The 18,514-nt window shown below is 36.2% G+C and overlaps 1 protein-coding gene across 1 annotated transcript; it reads right to left on the minus strand.

The window, feature by feature from the left end:
• Window positions 1-659: 659 nt before the first annotated feature.
• LOC120862195 (UDP-glucuronosyltransferase 2B4-like) lies at window positions 660-15,146 on the minus strand. Its single transcript, XM_040238318.1, has 6 exons — window positions 14,406-15,146; window positions 13,506-13,654; window positions 7,528-7,659; window positions 5,336-5,423; window positions 4,269-4,488; window positions 660-1,137 (listed from the first exon to the last, which is right to left on the minus strand). The coding sequence occupies exons 1-6, from the start codon at window positions 15,133-15,135 to the stop codon at window positions 858-860; spliced, it is 1,599 nt and encodes a 532-aa protein (XP_040094252.1). The 5' UTR covers window positions 15,136-15,146; the 3' UTR covers window positions 660-857.
• Window positions 15,147-18,514: the final 3,368 nt, after the last annotated feature.

Raw genomic sequence — 18,514 nt, forward strand, 5'->3', positions numbered from 1 at the left:
ACTTAGATATGTATATAGATATAGATAGGATCTGTAGATAAATTCAGGTACATTTTGAGAGAATGAAAGTTTTCTAAGTCCCTTTAGAGTCCAGGTTATATATTTTCTTAATATACAGTTGAGAACTTACATCCATTATTACAAGTTGAATATGGGAGGGAAAATAATAGGTGACTAAAAGGTGGATGAGAAAAATAAAAGTCATGAAATTAAAGATTTTCACAAATATTTCAATTTTATAATAGGAAGCAGGTAGCAGTTGCTATATTTCTAAATCTACAAACACTTTTCTGGGAAATAAGCTAAACTGGATGAAAGCAAATGTCTTGCCATGGCTCTAGGTAGGAGGTGATGCTGAGGCTGCATGCACAGTAAAAATGAAGACCAGATAGTGGTCTCACAAATAGAATAAATGGATGAAATTTTTTACAGAATTCCAATTATTTATTTACAGAATTCCAATTATTGAACAATTTCAATAACAATGAAAACCTATAAAATTTGACATCAAAATGAAGTTAAAAATTCTGAATATCTAGAAAATGACACAGATGCTATGAGTAGACTTCTTGTTGTTTTACAAAGAGCATGTGAAAAATAGTTAAACACAATCATTTCTTTTTAGATTAACTTTTTAATTAAAAAATTAAATTTCAATATGTATGCATATAGTTTTCTTTAATTTTTCATCAGTGTTTTTTCTTGGCAAGACATATTTTTGTCAGGTAGAAAATCCTTTGCAAGTAAAATTTACATTTTTTCACAAGAGGAGTAGAACTTTATCATAATTCATCCTATTGTAATAAATATGAGGAGTTCTACTTACGTGGCAAATGTGCTAGACATCTCAGAAACAGCTAGTCTCTTTTCCCCTTCTTTCCTATGCTAGCAAACTTCCGGCAACAAAATAGACAACATTTTGTAATGACAAATACAACAGTTGCCACACAGGCCAGCAGAAACCCAATCACATCCAGAGAGTGGTACTGGAACCAGGTGAGGTTGTGGGCGGCTGGCCGCAGGTGCTTGGCTCCTTTGTGCCGCATGACAAATTCAATCCAGAAGATCGCTCGGTCCAAGGGTTTCATAGGCTGATCATGTTGAATGGCTGATAACCTCATGACATTCTCTTTGTAGCTGAAGGAAAATCAGTGATTAATTTATAGAATGAGCTATAATAGATAAATAAATGAAATTTCCTTGCAAATGGTAGCAAAAAGTGCAACACAGAGTGGAAGAAAAGTAGCTACTTTTCCTCCAAGGTGATTACTGAGATCTTAGCTTATGGGCTGTGCTGTGCTTAATCAGTCAGTCGTGTCCGACTCTGCCACACCATGGATTGTAGCCAGCTAGGCTACTCTGTCCATCGTGATACTCCATGTAGGAATATTGGAGTGGGTTGTCATGCCCTCCTCCAGGGGATCTTCCCAACGCAGTGATTGAACCCAAATCTCCTGCATTGCAGGCAGATTCTTTACTATTCGAACTACCAAGGAAGCCTGAGAATATTGGATTATCCTATCTCTTTGCCAGGATCTTCCTGACCCAGGAATTGAACCAGGATCTCCTGCATTGAAGGTAGATTCTTTTCCATCTGAGCTACAAGGCAAGCCCAGCTTATGAGCTAGGATTTCTTAAATTCTTAGGATTTTGAGCTACAAAGAATAGAAAGAAAAGGAGAGGGAAAAGATTGTGTAGTCTAAAGAATGGCATGAGTTGTTCCAAAGTGGAAAAAAAAATTCAGTTTGTTCAAAGTTTGAATTATTTAGTAAAGAATTGTTAATTGACCTGGTAAACACGTTTTAAAATGCAGTCATAATCCAAATATAGCAAGTAAAGCTATGATGAGGTTGAGAGACAGGTCCAGAAAGGACTGATCTTACATTAGTGAAGTAGTGGTTGAAAGTGTGGAAGTGAATTGACTTGGTTTGATTTCTGACTCTGATACTTGCTGCCCATTTTTTATTCTTTCTGTCCTTTAGTTTTTTAAAAACTTAATTTTATTAATTTTTTAAAACATTTTTATCTTTTAAACTTTTTATTTTATAATTGGAGGGCCCAATCACAATAAAGTCCTCAGGTTTTCATTTCTGTATAAAGTGGATAAAAATAGTACCTTATCTGATTATTTTGAGAATATCATATTGATTCTTAGAGACATTCTTAGAATCTAGTATACTCTCAGAAAATGTTTTCTCATATTGTCTGGTTCTTGTTCTTTTAGAACAAGATTCTCTTAAAATGTGGAGAAGACTCAAAATTTCACTATCAGGCATTGCAGTTACAATGCCTGAACTACTGTTTCTACTGTTAAAATGATGATGGACTGTGTGTGTGTTTGTGTTCAGTTGTGTCTGACTCTTTACAACCCCATAGATGGTAGCCTGCCAGGCTCATCTGTCCATGGAATTCTCCAGGCAAGAGTACTAGAGTCAGTAGCCATTCTCTTCAGGGGATCTTCCTGACCTAGAGATGATGGCTAACAGACAAGAAAGTAGAAAGAATAATGAGATATGGTTCATGAACTCTAAATCACAAAGTGCTATAACATGGCACTGTAGCGATAACAATGGAGTTAACTTTTTCCCCTTTTCTGTCAAAGCATAGGGGGAGCACTTGGTGCTTGCAAAGATTGCAGTAATCAGGAAACATTTTTGTGATACAATAGGAATCAGTTCAGTCACTCGGTGATGTCCGATTCTGTTACTCCATGGACTGCCGCATGCCAGTCTTCCCTGTCCATCACTAACTCTCAGAGCTTGCTCAGACTCATGTCCATTGAGTCTGTGATACCATCTAACCATCTCATGAATAGACTACACTAAAGAAGCTACTTACTAAAAAAAATATGTAGCATATCATGAACACTAAGTATATAGCAGCTAAGAAATCAGCTTCATTTTTGATACCAACTTTACATTAGTAAAAATTTAAAAAAATATAAAGATACTAAAGAGATGTACAGCAAATGAAAGATCAATTACTTAAGAAAAAAAAGAAAATGTGCTTTTTGCACTGCTCATTTAGGACAATAGCTGTGCTAAAATTAAATTTAAATAACACTGCTATAAAAACACAAATACACACTGTGCTACTATTACTGACATTCTCAAAATGTTTCATTGCAAAGTCATTATGAAATAATAGGGGGAAACATATATATATATATATCATATTTATGATATTAATATAATTGTGTAACTGAAATTCACATATATCCTGAAGTGATTTGGAAATCAAATATTTCTCATTTTTGAAAATTTGGCTTTTAAACAGTAATATCCCATCATATCTCTTCCAAATAAGATAAAATCAATCACAACCTAAAGAACTCAGGATATATCTACATTTATAAGCAATATCTGTATAGTTGAAATTAAGTTAGAAAGTTCTAGTTAGCAAAGTATTATTAGAAACTTGCAGATATAGAGAACAATTTTGGTTACCAGATTGGAGGAATAGAAATATATGCATGGGGTGTAGGAAGCTAAACTACTGGGAATAATATAAGCTCAAGGTTGTGTTGTACAACACTGTGAACATAACCAATATTTGGTAATAATTTTGAATGGAAAGTAGGTTTTAAAAACTGTAAAAAGTTTTTAGAAAGGGATATCCCAACATATCCTTCCAAATCAACTGTATTTAGATTTATAATTCTGCTAAATTAGACAAAATTCATCACAATCAGAAAACCCAAGAATAAACTTGTATTTATAAATATTATTTACATAGTTGAAAATGAGTAATTAGAAAGTTCTAGGTGTTTACCATTTATCAGTGTGGAGTCAAAATATTAGCATAGAAAACTTGGAAAATATTAAATATAATGGGAATTTAAGACTGATTATGTCAAAGTGGTTTACTGAAAATAAAGTATCTTTGTAGAGTTTAAAACATTTGAGGAGTTCACAGGCTGAAAGAAAGTAAAGTGGGCAGATGAATATTCATATTAATATGATGCATATTTCCTTACTTACCTTTGTTCTCAATGCTTCTTAATCCTTCTATTACCATTTCAGTGATTCTTCTCATTCTAATGATTAAGTCTTTCAGAATTTCTCTACTATCTTTAAACTACTGACAAACTTTCCCCATAAAACCATGAAAAAATATTGAGACACTCACAATAGGTTATTGTTGATTGTTTTCAAAGCATTGAATAAATCTTAACTCTTCATTATACTTATGTGAAGGCTCATTTCTGCCTCCTTGGCCTTCAGATGAGAACTTCTCTAGAAAGAATGTCAGGTAAAAAACATACTCACAAAGGATTATTAATGACTTCTTTCAATGCATTGAGCAAATCTTCTGTTGACATTGTTTCCAAGTCCAATCTGATAGCTGCTCCCTTAGTCGTCATATGAACAATGTTATGAGGTTGATCAGCAAACAAAGGAAGGCCCACCATAGGGATTCCGTGGTAGATGGCTTCATAAATGCCATTGCTTCCACCATGAGTTATAAAGGCTTTGGTTTTTGGATGACCTAGGATTGAGTGAATTTCAATAAAATGGTTAATTATAACTTTTAGAATAAAATGAGAAATGGGCTTTATAAGGCACTGAAAGAGGCAGTGTTTTTTTAGATAACAGATTACTACACATGTGAGAGTGCTTTTAAATTGCTTTCAGAACTCAGAGAAGAAACTGCTATGTCTGCTGAAAGGATAAATGAAGACTTTGTGAAAGAAGTGCTGAGTCACTTGAACATCACAGATGAGTCCATGATTGGCAGGTGAACAACTTGAAAGAACATTCTGGGTAAAAGAAACCACGTATGCAAAAAAAAGAGGAGGGCATGTCAGAAATTATTCTCTTAAAGATATAGTGGAGTCATTCAGTCTCACAGGAATGGTATCAGGGGAAAAGAAGGGTAATGGTAGTAGCCCTGGAACCAGAGGAAGGAAAAGCAACATTTTGTCATGAAGTGTGTTATTGTATCATGAAAATGATTGCAGATTTTTTTAAAAACAGAAAATGGAGAGTCACCTTTAATAAAAACGGAACTCATTTTTAGTAGCATTTAGCATACCCCTAAGAGGTATAAGGAAAGAATTCAGAGACAGAACAACAATCAAGGAAGTTATTGAAAAGATCACGGTGAGTAGAAATTAGAGCCAAAATAAAGATTCTGGCCATAAGGGGTATAACTGTGTAGAATAAAAGGCTAATTGTTATATATTCTCCCTTTTTCCCCTCACATAGGAAATAAAAATAAAATAATAAATTTTTCAAGTGTTTCAATAATTTTCTATACTTGTTTCCTTTTGAAGTGCTATCACTTTGCTCAGCTGTTACCCATGTTTTTAATATTTTTTTCTACCAAGTCTTACCAAGAAGGTCGTTCTGGGGCATCCACTTATACAGCCGAGTATTGGGTCCTAAGGTGTCTGGTTTCTTGCCATCGTATCTCCATAGAACCTGTTAGGGTAAGGGTAATATCTTATTCTATGAGTTGAACTTCAACGTTACAATTCTAAAGTGGTCAAAATATATCTAGTTAATGTCTTCCATATGACATGTAAGAAATGAGGGCATATTAAGTAATATTAGCTGTTAATACATTGACGGGCTTCCCAGGTGACACTGCTTGTAAAGAACCCACCTGCCAATGCAGGAGACATAAGTGATGTGGGTCCAGTCCCTAAGTTGGGAAGATGCCCTAGATTAGTGCACGGCAACCCACTCCAGTAATTTTGCCTGGAGAATTCCATGGACAGAGGGGCCAAGTGGGATATGGTCCATAGGGTTGCAAAGAACTGGATATGACTGAAGTGAATTAGCACCCATGCACAATACCCTGACATGAATAGGAATACCTACATTTGATATACACATGATGGCATAGACAATTGAGATGTCAGTGCCAACATGAAAACTTGAATAATTTCTAGGTGGTCTTATTTCAAGAACAAAAAGACAGTGACAGATTACAAGTAACCTACACACGTATTTGCCTTCTTTTCATACTAGCTGTCATCTTCAAATTTAATATTTACTGATTTCTTTTTGACCATTATAGAAGAGAGTTTAGTTATATCAACTTGTTAGTATAACAAGTTATTTTATTAGAATTTCACACATTTTGGTTACAAAAAGGAAAATGGCATGCCTCAGCCACTTAGAAATAAATACCTTGGCTTACTCATAATTTATTAATAATAAGTTAATTAGTGCTTCTTAGGAAGTATAGCTTCATTTAAGTTATAAACTGTTAAGCACTTTCTAAAGCAATGACAACTGGAATTTTTTGACATGAATCCAAAGTATTATCACTATTACTAGACTTGGATGTTTTACCTTTAGAAAAGAAGAGCCAGTTGGAAATTTGAAAGGGACAACAGGACTATTGAAAAAGTTCCAAAATAGTGGCATCAAAATTTATTCAACTGATCCTGATTACTTCAACAATGAAGGACAAAGCACTGACAGAATTGATTAGTGTGGTCTCTAGATCCAGTACAAAAATAAGGAACAATTTTAGAATTCCAAGCAGTTCTCATAAACTGGATTATAATTTATTAGCGTTTAACTTCTATTTGCTCTGTGAATGAATGTAAATTAATTTTAGTTTCTCAGCAAAAAAAATAGCATACATTATTAGGAGAGGCCTATCAATTGCAAACTAAAAAAGTTGTTAACAAATATCCGAAGACCGCAGGGGTATTTTATATATTAGAAAAAAAGTTGCTGCTGCATTTTATGAAGAAGAAGGCAGCTGAATCCTTTCCATGCCAGTCTTCCTTATGCTTGACTGCTTCTTATAGTCCCTTCTCCCTCTTCACTCAAGAGGAAGAATGTTACAGGTTAGAAGCACAGTTAATTAAGGACCAGACTTTACAAAATTCACCTTACGGGCAGGACCCTATCTTCACTCTTACACATTGATCTTCCTGCTTCAGATTTTAGCAGGGCCTAGTCAAGCAGGGAGGCAGATATTTCTCTTCTCTAAATCAGTTGGGGGATGGCAGTTTGAGGAATCTTGTCCATCCTTTCTCTGAGTACCATTCTGAAAAACACACTGATAGTTCTGTTCCAAAACTTATGGGATACAAAAAAGACTAGGATTACATGCTAAATGTACACTGCAAGAAGCACAACAGATTTCTATCAGTATTGCTTGACATTATTGTGTGACTATATTTTCTATTAAAATTTAACCCCAGAGAACATTTGTATGTGTACTGGACCTCAGATATCATTCAAGGAAATGGAACAAGTGACAAAGCAGAATTTGGTGGTTTCTTTTCCGGCCCCACAATACCATTATAATACCAAAATTCATATTGTATCTCTTTAATATCATTCTTTTTTTTATTACAATGTTAATCTAAGTCTATTATGGATGAAAGACACTCCTTGTAATTCTATAACACCTACTATGTATATTTTGATTTATATATATGAGAGACAAATTGGAGTTATCATATAGTTTATCTTTCTGTTAGAAAATGTCTAAAATCAGACCTTTTATAGAGTTTAACAGACATTAAATAGTTGCTCACTGTTAAGTCACTGTGTGTACCTTTTGTGGAATCTGGGCAAGGGCTGATGCAATCACATTGGCTCTTTCTTCTGACATGTTACTGACCATTGACCCCAACGAAAACACCACAACACCATGTTCTCCAGAGCTCTGAACAAATTCTTCCATTTCCTGTGAAAAGAAAAAAGAATTTGTTCCATCATAAAAGAGAAGGAGCACAGCAAACATTATTGAAGGGATTGCTGCTGCTGCTGCTGCTACTAAGTCGCTTCAGTCGTGTCTGACTCTGTGCGACCCCATAGATGGCAGCCCACCAGGCTCCCCGTCCCTGGGATTCTCCAGGCAAGAACACTGGAGTGGGTTGCCATTTCCTTCTAAATGCATGAAAGTGAAAAGTGAAAGTGAAGTCGCTCAGTCATATCTGACTCTTCGCGATCTCATGGACTGCAGCCTACCAGGCTCCTCCACTCATGGGATTTTCCAGGCAAGAGTACTGGAGTGTGGTGCTATTGCCTTCTTTGGAAGGGATTGCTACCAGCAACTATTGATTCATTACTTGGTGGACACTTGGGTTGCTTTAGCCTCTTGACTCTTGTGAGTTGAGCTTTTATGCACATGTAGAGATATCTCATTGGAGTAATAATTTCAATTCTTTTGTATAGTACCCAAAGAAGAGACATTGCTGAGCCATAGGTGTTGTTATATTTTATATTACTTACCATGTACTATATAGTTTATAGAGTGATTTCCTTCCTCTTCATGTTCCTTAAATATGTTAACTTCATGTCTTGGATGTTGGTTAGTTGTGCTAATAAATATTCAGCACTAAGAAAAAATATTTTAAAAATTTTGAAAAACTCCATACTATTTTCCATAATGGCTGTTTTTTCAACATAAATCATCCCTGAAGTCCTTGAGAAAGAAATGGGTGATATGAGGTCTATTTCTTCTATTATGTTGAGTTCAGTTCAGTCGCTCAGTTGTACCTAACTCTTTGTGACCCCATGGACTACAGCACGCCAGACTTCTCAGTCCATCACCAACTCTGGGAGTTTACTCAAACTCATGCCCATTGAGTCGGTGATGCCATCAAACCATCTCATCCTCTGTCATCTCCTTCTCCTCCTGCCTTCAATCTTTCCCAGCATTAGGGTCTTTTCAAATGAGTCAGTTCTTCTCATCAGGTGGCCAAAGTTTCAGCTTGAGCATCAGTCCTTCCAATGAATATTCAAGACTGATTTCCTTTAGAATGGATTGGTTGGATCTCCTTGCAGTCCAAGGGACTCTCAAGAGTCTTCTCCAACACCACAGTTCAAAAGCATCAATTCTTCAGCACTCAGCTTTCATTATAGTCCAACTCTCACATCCACACATGACTACTGGAAAAACTATAACTTTGACTTGATAGACCATTGTTGGCAAAGTAATGTCTCTGCTTTTCAATATGCTTTCTAGGTTGGTCATACCTTTCCTTCCAAGGAGTAAGCATCTTTTAATTTCATGGCTGCAATCACCATCTGCAGTGATTTTGGAGCCCCAAAAAAGTGAAGTCTGTCACTGTTTCCATTGTTTCTCCATCTATTTGCCATGAAGTGATAGGATAAGATGCCATGATCTTAGTTTTCTGAATGTTGAGCTTGAAGCCAACTTTTTCACTCTCCTTTTTCACTTTCATCAAGAGGCTCTTTAGTTCTTCACTTTCTGCCATAAGGGTGGTGTCATTTGCATATTTGAGGTTATTGATATTTCTTCCAGCAACCTTGACTTGTGCTTCATCCAACCCAGCATTTCTCATGATGTACTCTGCATATAAGTTAAATAGGCAGGGTGACAATATACAGCCTTGATGTACTCCTTTCCCTATTTGGAACCAGTCTGTTGTTCCATGTCCATTTCTAATTGTTACTTCCTGACCTGCATATAGGTTTCTCAAGAGGCAGGTCAGGTGGTCTGGTATTCTCATCTCTTGAACAATTTTCTCCAGTTTGTTGTGATCCACACAGTCAAAGGCTTTGGCATAGTCAATGAAGCAGAAGTATTATGTATATTTTTGCAAATACATTTGTTTATAAGCAGGAAATGAGATAGGGCCAATACACATTGGTGGCAAGGAGATACTGTTAAACACTATTATACTGAGATTTTTCATCTATTATGTTATTAATTACTAACATAGATTCTTAGAAGGAAGTTGTACTGCAGGATTCAACTGACCTTAAATTCTTTATTATTATAGGCCTACTAAGTCAATTATTTATTCCAGACATACTTTTTTGAGAATTATTTTAGATTAGTCATTAATATTTCATTTCTTTATTAGCACTATGAAAAACTTATAGTTTGAATCACTTATGTCTATCATTCACTCAGCTCTATAATCCTTATCTTAAAGTTTGTCATAATTTACCAAGCTGTCTAAATTTTTAATCTCTGACATTGAGGAGTCTGGTATTATTGTTGAGGAGTTCTATGAGATAGTCCTATAAGTCCTGTGTATAACCCAGAGATATACTTGTGTAGTTACTTATTTGACTGACCATATTGCTGAATTTGTTTATATGTGGCACCCTTCATCCTGAACTATATTGTACAATTGATGTCACCATCAGATGTACAATGTCAGCTGTGGTGAAGGACCTTCAGAGTCCCCTACATTAGTGCCCCCAGTGAGCACTAATGGGGCACTAATGGGGGCATTAGTGCCCCCAGGGCTTTCTGCAGCAGAGATCTGGTCACCTTTTTAGTAGTTCAAACTATATAAAACTCCATATGAATCCGTATTTGCTTGTATTGCTTCTGAATTATTTTGTCTTGTGGTCCTTTATCTTTTCTAATTTAAAAAGTGTACACTCTATATTAGAATAATTACACATTGCTCAATGATCCTGTTTAATAAATGTAGAGGAGCAAGATTTTCCTGACCAGTAGTAGCATTTAAAGTTACTTGTCTTCATTGCATTGTCCTGTTGGCTTGCTAACCAAAAATGCTCCAACTATGCTGTGAAAGATACATTGATTTGGTATTATTTTAATATATCCTGTCTATACAAATTAATCACTGATGTGGACTGATTCATTTTATACTCTGATATCTTTGTGAAAATAATATAAGCTCATTGCAAGGAAATATGCAAAAGTATGAACATTTATATAATAGGAAATAAGATTTACTAAAATGCTCCATTCAGAGATATCCTTATTTTCAAATTTATATACTTTTAGAAAAGGGTGAAATATATTTGATATATCTTTATTTTGTTTCTTATTTTAGAGAAAAAGTTTTTAAATTTTTACTGTTGGATATAATGTTATTATATTGTTAAAATGTTCACACTACCAAAAGTATCATACCTCACAATTTCAAATTATACTAAAACTGCAACATTTCAAACGATAGTGTACTGGCCCCAGAATAGACACGTATATCAATGGAAGCAAGGGAGACAAAAACACCCCCTGTGGAGAGAATAGTCACTTCTTTCTTTTCAGAGAAAATTGGATAAGTATATACACAAGAAATGAAATGAGACCCCTGCCTTACACCCCTCACAAAAATAACTCCAAATGATTTAAAATAATTCCAAAGACTTAAACATAAGACTATATACCATAACATCCCTAAAGGAAAATGTAAGGATGGAACTCTTTGGCATCTAAAAATGATTTTTTTTTTGATATGACATCAAAGCTACAACAAAAGAAAAAAATCCACAAGTGGTACTATATTATACTTAAAGCATCTGCACAGTAGAAGAAACAATCAACAGCATGAAACTGCAACCTACAGAATGGAAAAAAAGAATGTTTTAACCACATATTGAATGAGGGATTAATGTCCAGAATACATATAGAACTCATACAGCAAAATTCAATTAAAGAATGGGCAGAAGAACAAAATAGACATTTCTAAAGAAGGCTTCCAAATCGCCACCAGGTATATGAAAAGATGCTCAATATCACTAATCATCAGGGAAACGTATTTCAAAATCACTATAAGATATTACCTCACCTCTGTTAGAAAGTTGGTTTAGCTCTTACAGAACACAAAAAGAAGTTTCCTAATCTTGAAAATTGTAATTCCAGCTTATATTTTTTTAACCTTAGAGAAAATTGTGATCTTATTATATCTGTTATTTTCCAACTAAACATTATGTATAATTTAGTGTAGTTAAATATTCCTTATAAATACATGCATTTAGATTGTAGAAGAAGAATGTTCATTTTAGCCAAAGCACAGGTGAAGAGCCTCAAAGCTCACAGAAAGACTTTAGCATTTCATCTTACATATATGATTGGCAAAATCTTAAAAATTCCTAACATTAAAAAAGTTTACATTAAGTATATTAAATTAAATTTTATTAAAAGTGAACTTTATTATATTTATTAAATTATTTTCATTAATTTTATGTAAACTTTTATAATTTACTATTAAAACATTCCATGGGATATCTAATCTCTAGCAGTTTGCTGAATACTATAATCTTGATGATTAAGAAAATCAGTTTCAATTAGGAATTAGATCATGGTGGCTGGCATACATTAGGTTATTGATAGTATATTATAATAACAAAATAAAAATAATTACAGCAGTTAATATTTCTTCTGGACCACTGAGTACATGCCAGTGACATTTTGGATGTTTCGCATGTACTTATAAATTTTTTCTCTCAACAATATAAGGTTGGTACTATTTATTATAAGATACAGTGTGGTTGTATCTCTATGAACACTGTAGTCTAGTTTTCACTCATTGTTGCCTACATCTAGCAACAACCTGCAAAGTGGTCTTTTCTCCCACAATTTACTCTTTACATCTAACCCAGTGACTACATGTTACTTGTTGTCTTGTTGTTTGTTTGTTTGTTTAAGCAATAGTATAACATAGTGCTTAGTTGCTCAGTCATGTCCAACTCTTTGTGATCCCATGGACTGTAGCCCACCAGGCTCCTCTGTCCATGGGGATTCTCTAGGCAAGAATACTGGAGTGGGTTGCCATGCTCTCCTGCAGGGGCTCTTCCCAAACCAGGGATTGAACCCAGGTATCCCACATTGCAGGTGGATTCTTTACTGTCTGAGCCACTAGGGAAGTGCAAGAATAGTGAAGTGGGTAACCTATCCCTTCTCCAGGGGATCTTCCCTACCCAGGAATCCAATCGGGGTCTCCTGCATTACAGGTGGATTCTTTACCAGCTAAGCTATCAGGAAAGCCTGTTTAAACAATATTTTACTGCACCTTTCTTTCTTAATCTTTTCAATGTTTTCCCCATACCCCTACTAGATGTTTTAAGTCGCTATCTGTTTCCACCTGACTTCACCAGCATCATCTGTCTCTTTACTTGGGCTTTTCCTGTTTACACTAAGCTTGGACTTCTTGGCAACTACCATTACTACTCTACATGCTTTTCTTATCTATCTTCTTCTACCCCTGCCCCATCCCTTCTGCTTATTCTTGAGCATTCTTCTGATTTTGCCTTAATTATCAGTGAATCAGAGGTACCTTCTATGATTCATGCTGGATAATTATTAGCATTCTGTTCTTTCCTTTTTATAACACTTTTGCACAATTTTTATGATTTGCTTGTATTCTGTCTTTCCATGTGGAATGTCAGTCAAAACTGTGTCTACACCATTAGTGTATGTTAGTACTCCTAGAATATGTGACATACATAATTATCTTATAACATTACAATTATAATAATGTAGCTAATAGAAAATGTAATATAACTATAAATATTGTTTAATGGATATCTGATTATGCTTCATTATGTGTTGAATAATGAAGCTGTTATTTAACTGCCATATTCTTAAAGTGTCCCACATATTCTAGCTTATTCTGGAATGACAATGAAGTTCAGATACTTTTTCATATAGACATATATCAATATCTAACTAGAAGGTCACTTTATCCAGCTTCCCACATCTGACTCACTGTAATCAAACATTTAAAATAAAGAATACAGCATGATTCCTATTGAAAACACAAATTTAACAAAGAAGAACAAAGAGGAGTAGGTGACCTTAGGCAGCGGTTTGGCAGGTTTGCAGTGGAGGCCTCCTACAAATTCAACGTTTGGTAGCCGTGGGCGAGGAAATGAAAAATCCCAATAGTTTCGAATAAGCCACATTTCAGCTTTCCCCATCAACTCTGATAATGTAGTGGACCTTCCTGAAAGTGAAATAAAAAACAAAAACAACAAATGTTGGATCAAATGAGAATATTGCCATGTGTATATATTTTAGGTAATTTTTGTAAAGGAGCTTGGGATAATGTGGTCAAAAAGTTTGAATGTATCTGTTCTTCGATAAATATAAATATAACATAGTATAATATGATATGTGTGTAATTCTCAGTGTATGTGTCTTCATTTATTAAGACATTTTATGAGATTTCTAGTGATTTTTTTAAATTAGAAAAAAAGGTTTTGTGAGTTAGATATATATTCACTTGCAGAAGTCCTATGTATTTCAATTTGTGGTATGTGACTTCCTGGTATCTGAAACTAATAATGGGTTCTACCTTACCTTATAATTTAAGTGTTTTCATAATATTTATAAGACTGATGGGTTATTTTATATTTTTATTTCACTCTTTCACTTATTTGAGACTATTTTCTGTGAAATTATATTTATACAAACTCACCTTCCAAGGCATAAGAAAAGATAGGATTTAATGCTACCCAGTAAGAACATGAATTACCTAGTTGTTGTGTGTTGTTTGGTCTCTAAGCTGTGTCAGACTCTTTTGTAACCCAATGGACTGTAGCATCATCTCTCCATGGAATTTTCCAGGAAAGAATACCGGAATGGGTTGCCATTTCCTTTTCAAGGGGACCTTCTCAACCCAGGGATCGATCCCACATCTCCTACATTTGCAGGCAGATTCTTTACCATTCAGCCATTAGGGAAGCCTGACTTACCTAGTACTTCACTGTAAAACTCATTCCATGTCTTCATATCAAATGTCTCGAAACAGAAGTCAAAATAAAGTACATATATCATATTTTTGACCCTCTCCATGAATGTCATGTGATCACTTAATTCAGACATCATAACAGGTACATAGGATGGTGGAAATGAAAGTTTTCCACTACTCTTTTCAACTGAATAGCCAGGTGAGAAGTAAAGGCTGTATACTAAAGGTACTTTAAGTATCTCAGCCAGCAGCTCTCCACAGGGTCCAATAGCATCTGCAAGAATGACATCAAACTTTGATTCCTGTAGTTTTTTCATAAGTTTCTTGTTTGAAACAACTTCTTTACATATCTTCATACAAATAACAGAAAATTCATCAAATAGACTTTGTATTGCTGAAAGATGGATCCAAAGGGATTCTTTCACTGCAAGCATCCATGTCTCAATCAAAATCTTGGCAAGAGCCTGAAAGTCATCTTTAGTTACAGATACAGGGAAAGTCTCAAATTTCATAGCCAATGGTTTGTTGGGATCAATAAGAGTGGAAGCTGAAGATTCCAGTACAGTCACTTCATGACCCCTCGTCACAAGTTCATCCAGAATTGTCTTCATATTCATCCAGTGACTAAATTCCACTGGCCACACCAGCACCTTTCCACAACTCCCAGAGGTAAAATAGCAAGTGAGCTGTAACAGTTGCAGAAGCAAGAGCCATTTCATAGACATCTTGTTCATATGCAGTAGTTTAAACAACTACTATCCTTTTGCTATTGCTCAGGCTTATATCCGGAAGAAATCATTCAGAAGTTAAATTATAACTCCTTTGCCTCAAGTAAGTAAATTGCATGAATAGTCAGCAGATGTGGAAATTAGATGAAAGGGCAAAGTGTAGACTACTTCTAGATTATACACTGTGTTTATATTGGTTTATCAGTATTGTCACCCAGCTAAAAATCAATGACCTTGTACACACAAATCAATTATATAATGTAAGAAAAAAGATTGCTGCTGCTGCTGCTTCTAAGTCACTTCAGTCATGTCTGACTCTGTGTGACCCCATAGATGGCAGCCCACCAGGCTCCACCATCCCTGGGATTTTCCAGGCAAGAACCCTGGAGTGGGTTGCCATTTCTTTCTCTAAAGCATGAAAGTGAAAAGTGAAAGTGAAGTCGCTCAGTCATGTCCGACTCTTTGCGACCCCATGGACGGCAGCCCACCAGGCTCCTCCATCCATGGGATTTTCCAGGCAAGACACAAAAACAAGAAAGACAATAAACGAACAACTATAAACCAATATAAATTACTTTTCAAAATTTCTGGACTACAATGGAGAAGCAGCAGAAACCCTGTAGGTTGCAAAGTCTGAAGATTACTGTGTAGAAAAGCGTGGGAAAGATTTTACCCCCACCATCCCTTCGTGTAGCTCAGAGGAGCTTGGCACTGGCAGAGATCCCCTCAGAGGAATTTCAGCTGATGAGGAAAAATAATGCAAGGGAACTCCAGTAACCGCCTCATCATGACCTTTGCAGCCTTGCTCCTGAGCACGTCCACAGTGTGCACCTACACTGATTCAACTGACGGAGCTGCCCAGGGTCCCTGCTGCTGTGTCTTTCTTGAGGCTGGAAATGTCACTGTGGTGAGGCCTGATCTTGGGGTCAAGGAGTTTCCCCATCTCTCCTGTACCCCACTTTCCCTGATCGATGTGTCACAGTGCCTTACTATCTGTGCAACCCGAGTTTCTGATCTGCTCCCTGCTGCCAGGTTCTAAGTCAGTGAATTGTCCTTAATACCTGTGGCCATGCTGCTGTTTATTTGGGTCTCACCATGTTATTCCTAATTTTGGTTTTGACTGGCCATTACCTAGGCTGAGCTGCTGCTGTTTCACACACCATTCTGGGCCCTGAGTCATGGCTTTAGCCTATCATTGCTGGGGCAACAGTGCAGATACTCTGTGCCTCACCGTGGGTCCTAGTCAGAGTTCTGATCCACAATTACTGTGTTCACACCACTGTTTCTCTGTACCTCACCCTTGGGTCCCAACATGTGGCTCTGATAGGTCATTACTAGGAACATAACTGCTGATATTCTCTGACTTCCCCTCTGGCCAAAAGTGGAACTTTCACTCATTATCCCTAAACTGTGTATCTCAGGTACAGCACCTGACCCTTGGGCCTAAGCCACTGCACAACCTTGTCATCTCTGGGCCTAAACCACTGCTGCCTTCCCCCTACCTCCCAAATACATTATTAAATAACTATGTCATATGTCTAGAAATGCAACTATATACATTTTACTTGCTTGCTTTTTATATTTGTTAAGAGAAGAAAGGAGAAGACATATGCATTTAGCCATCTTACAGAGTTGCTTATCTTTACCTGTGCCCTTTGCTCTATCACCATGATTAGAATTGTAGTCTAGATTTACTTTCCCCAGTCAGAGGCCTTCCTTCAAGTTTCTCTACAAGGCAGACTTCCTAGAAATAAACTCTTTTTGGGGTGATAGGGAGGATAAGACTATATTTCGTCTTCATCTTAAAATAATGATTGGTTGTGCTAGATCTTTGTTGCTGCATGCGCTTTCTCTAGTTTCAGCAGTGGGGGCTATTCTCTCATTTCAGTGGCTTCTCCTGTTACTGAGCACAGACTCGAGGGCATCAGGGGTTCAGCAGTTGTGGCATGTGGGCTCAGTGGCTGGGGCTCCTGGGCTTTAGAGCACAGCTCACTACTTGTGATGCATGGACCTAGTTGTGGTGCATTCCTCTGTGCCATGTGGGATTCTCCCGGATCAGTGATCAAATCCATGTCTTTTGCATTGGCAGATGGATTCTTTTCCACTGAGCCACCAGGGAACCCCATGCCCTCATTTTTGAAAGATAGTTTTTCTTGATATAGAATTTTTGGCTTATAGTTTTGTCTTGTAGCACTTTCAATATATCATCTCACTGCCAGAGGACATTCCTTGTGTCTAATGAGGAATAAGCAATATCTTGGCATTCACTTGTAAGGATGAATTACTTTTCTTTTAATGTTTCAAGACTTTCTGTTTTCAGTTTTCAATATTTCATTAGTATCTGTGTATGGCTCTCCAATATTTATCCTACTTGGAATTAATTGGACATTGGGTTGTACAGATTAACGTTTTACATCATGATTGGGATGTTTTCAGGCATTATTTTTTGAATCTTTTACTCTGCACCTTTTTCTTCTGGCACTCCATTTTTGTGTATGTTAGTGTGCTTTATTATGTCTATGGCCACACCACCCTGAATACACCCTATCTCGTCTGATCACAGAAGCTAAGCAGGTTAGTACATAGGGCTTCCCTGGTGGCTCAGATGGTAAAGAACCTGCTTGCAATGCACGAGACCTGGGTTAGATCCCTGAGGGCATGGCAACCCACTCCAATATTCTTGCATGGAGAATCCCCATGTTCAGAGGAGCCTGGAGGGCTACAGTCCTGCCCGTGGGGTCACAAAGAGTCAGATACAACTGAGTGACTAGGCACACACAGCACATGCACCATTCTCTAAGTTTCTGTTCACTTTTCTTTATTCTTTTCTTCCCTTTTCTTTGGATTGTGTTAACTTATTGATCTATCTTCAAGTTCACTTGCTTTTTCATCACCTTCTTCAAATCTAATGTTAACTCCAGCTTGTGAATTTTTCATTTCAGGTATAGTAATTTTCAGCTCCAAAATTTCCATTTGCTGTTTTTGTAAAGTATGATTTCTATCTCTTACTTATAGACTCTATTAGATGGAACCTTGTTATTATACTTTTGTTCTATAAGAATAGTTTCCTGAAAGTAGGGTGTATGCTTATAAGAATTTATCCATTTTTCTAAGTTCTCCAGTTTGTAGGAATATTTCCTACATTCTTATATTCACAATAGTCCCCTATGGTCTTTTATATTTTTAATTTTAGTTTCTAATTTTATTAATTTGAGTGTTTTGTCTTTTTGATAGTTTCCTTTGATTCACTGAGCCCATAGGCAATAGCTATTTTGAAGTGTTTTCCTGTTAGAACCAATCATTTACCCTCTCACAGGAAGATTCTATTGCCTCTTCTCCACCCCCCCCTCACTGCCCCATAGGTCACATATTTTATTTCTTTATA

Source organism: Oryx dammah, unplaced genomic scaffold (genome assembly GCF_014754425.2).
Source record: "Oryx dammah isolate SB20612 unplaced genomic scaffold, SCBI_Odam_1.1 HiC_scaffold_3, whole genome shotgun sequence".
NCBI lineage: Eukaryota > Metazoa > Chordata > Mammalia > Artiodactyla > Bovidae > Oryx > Oryx dammah.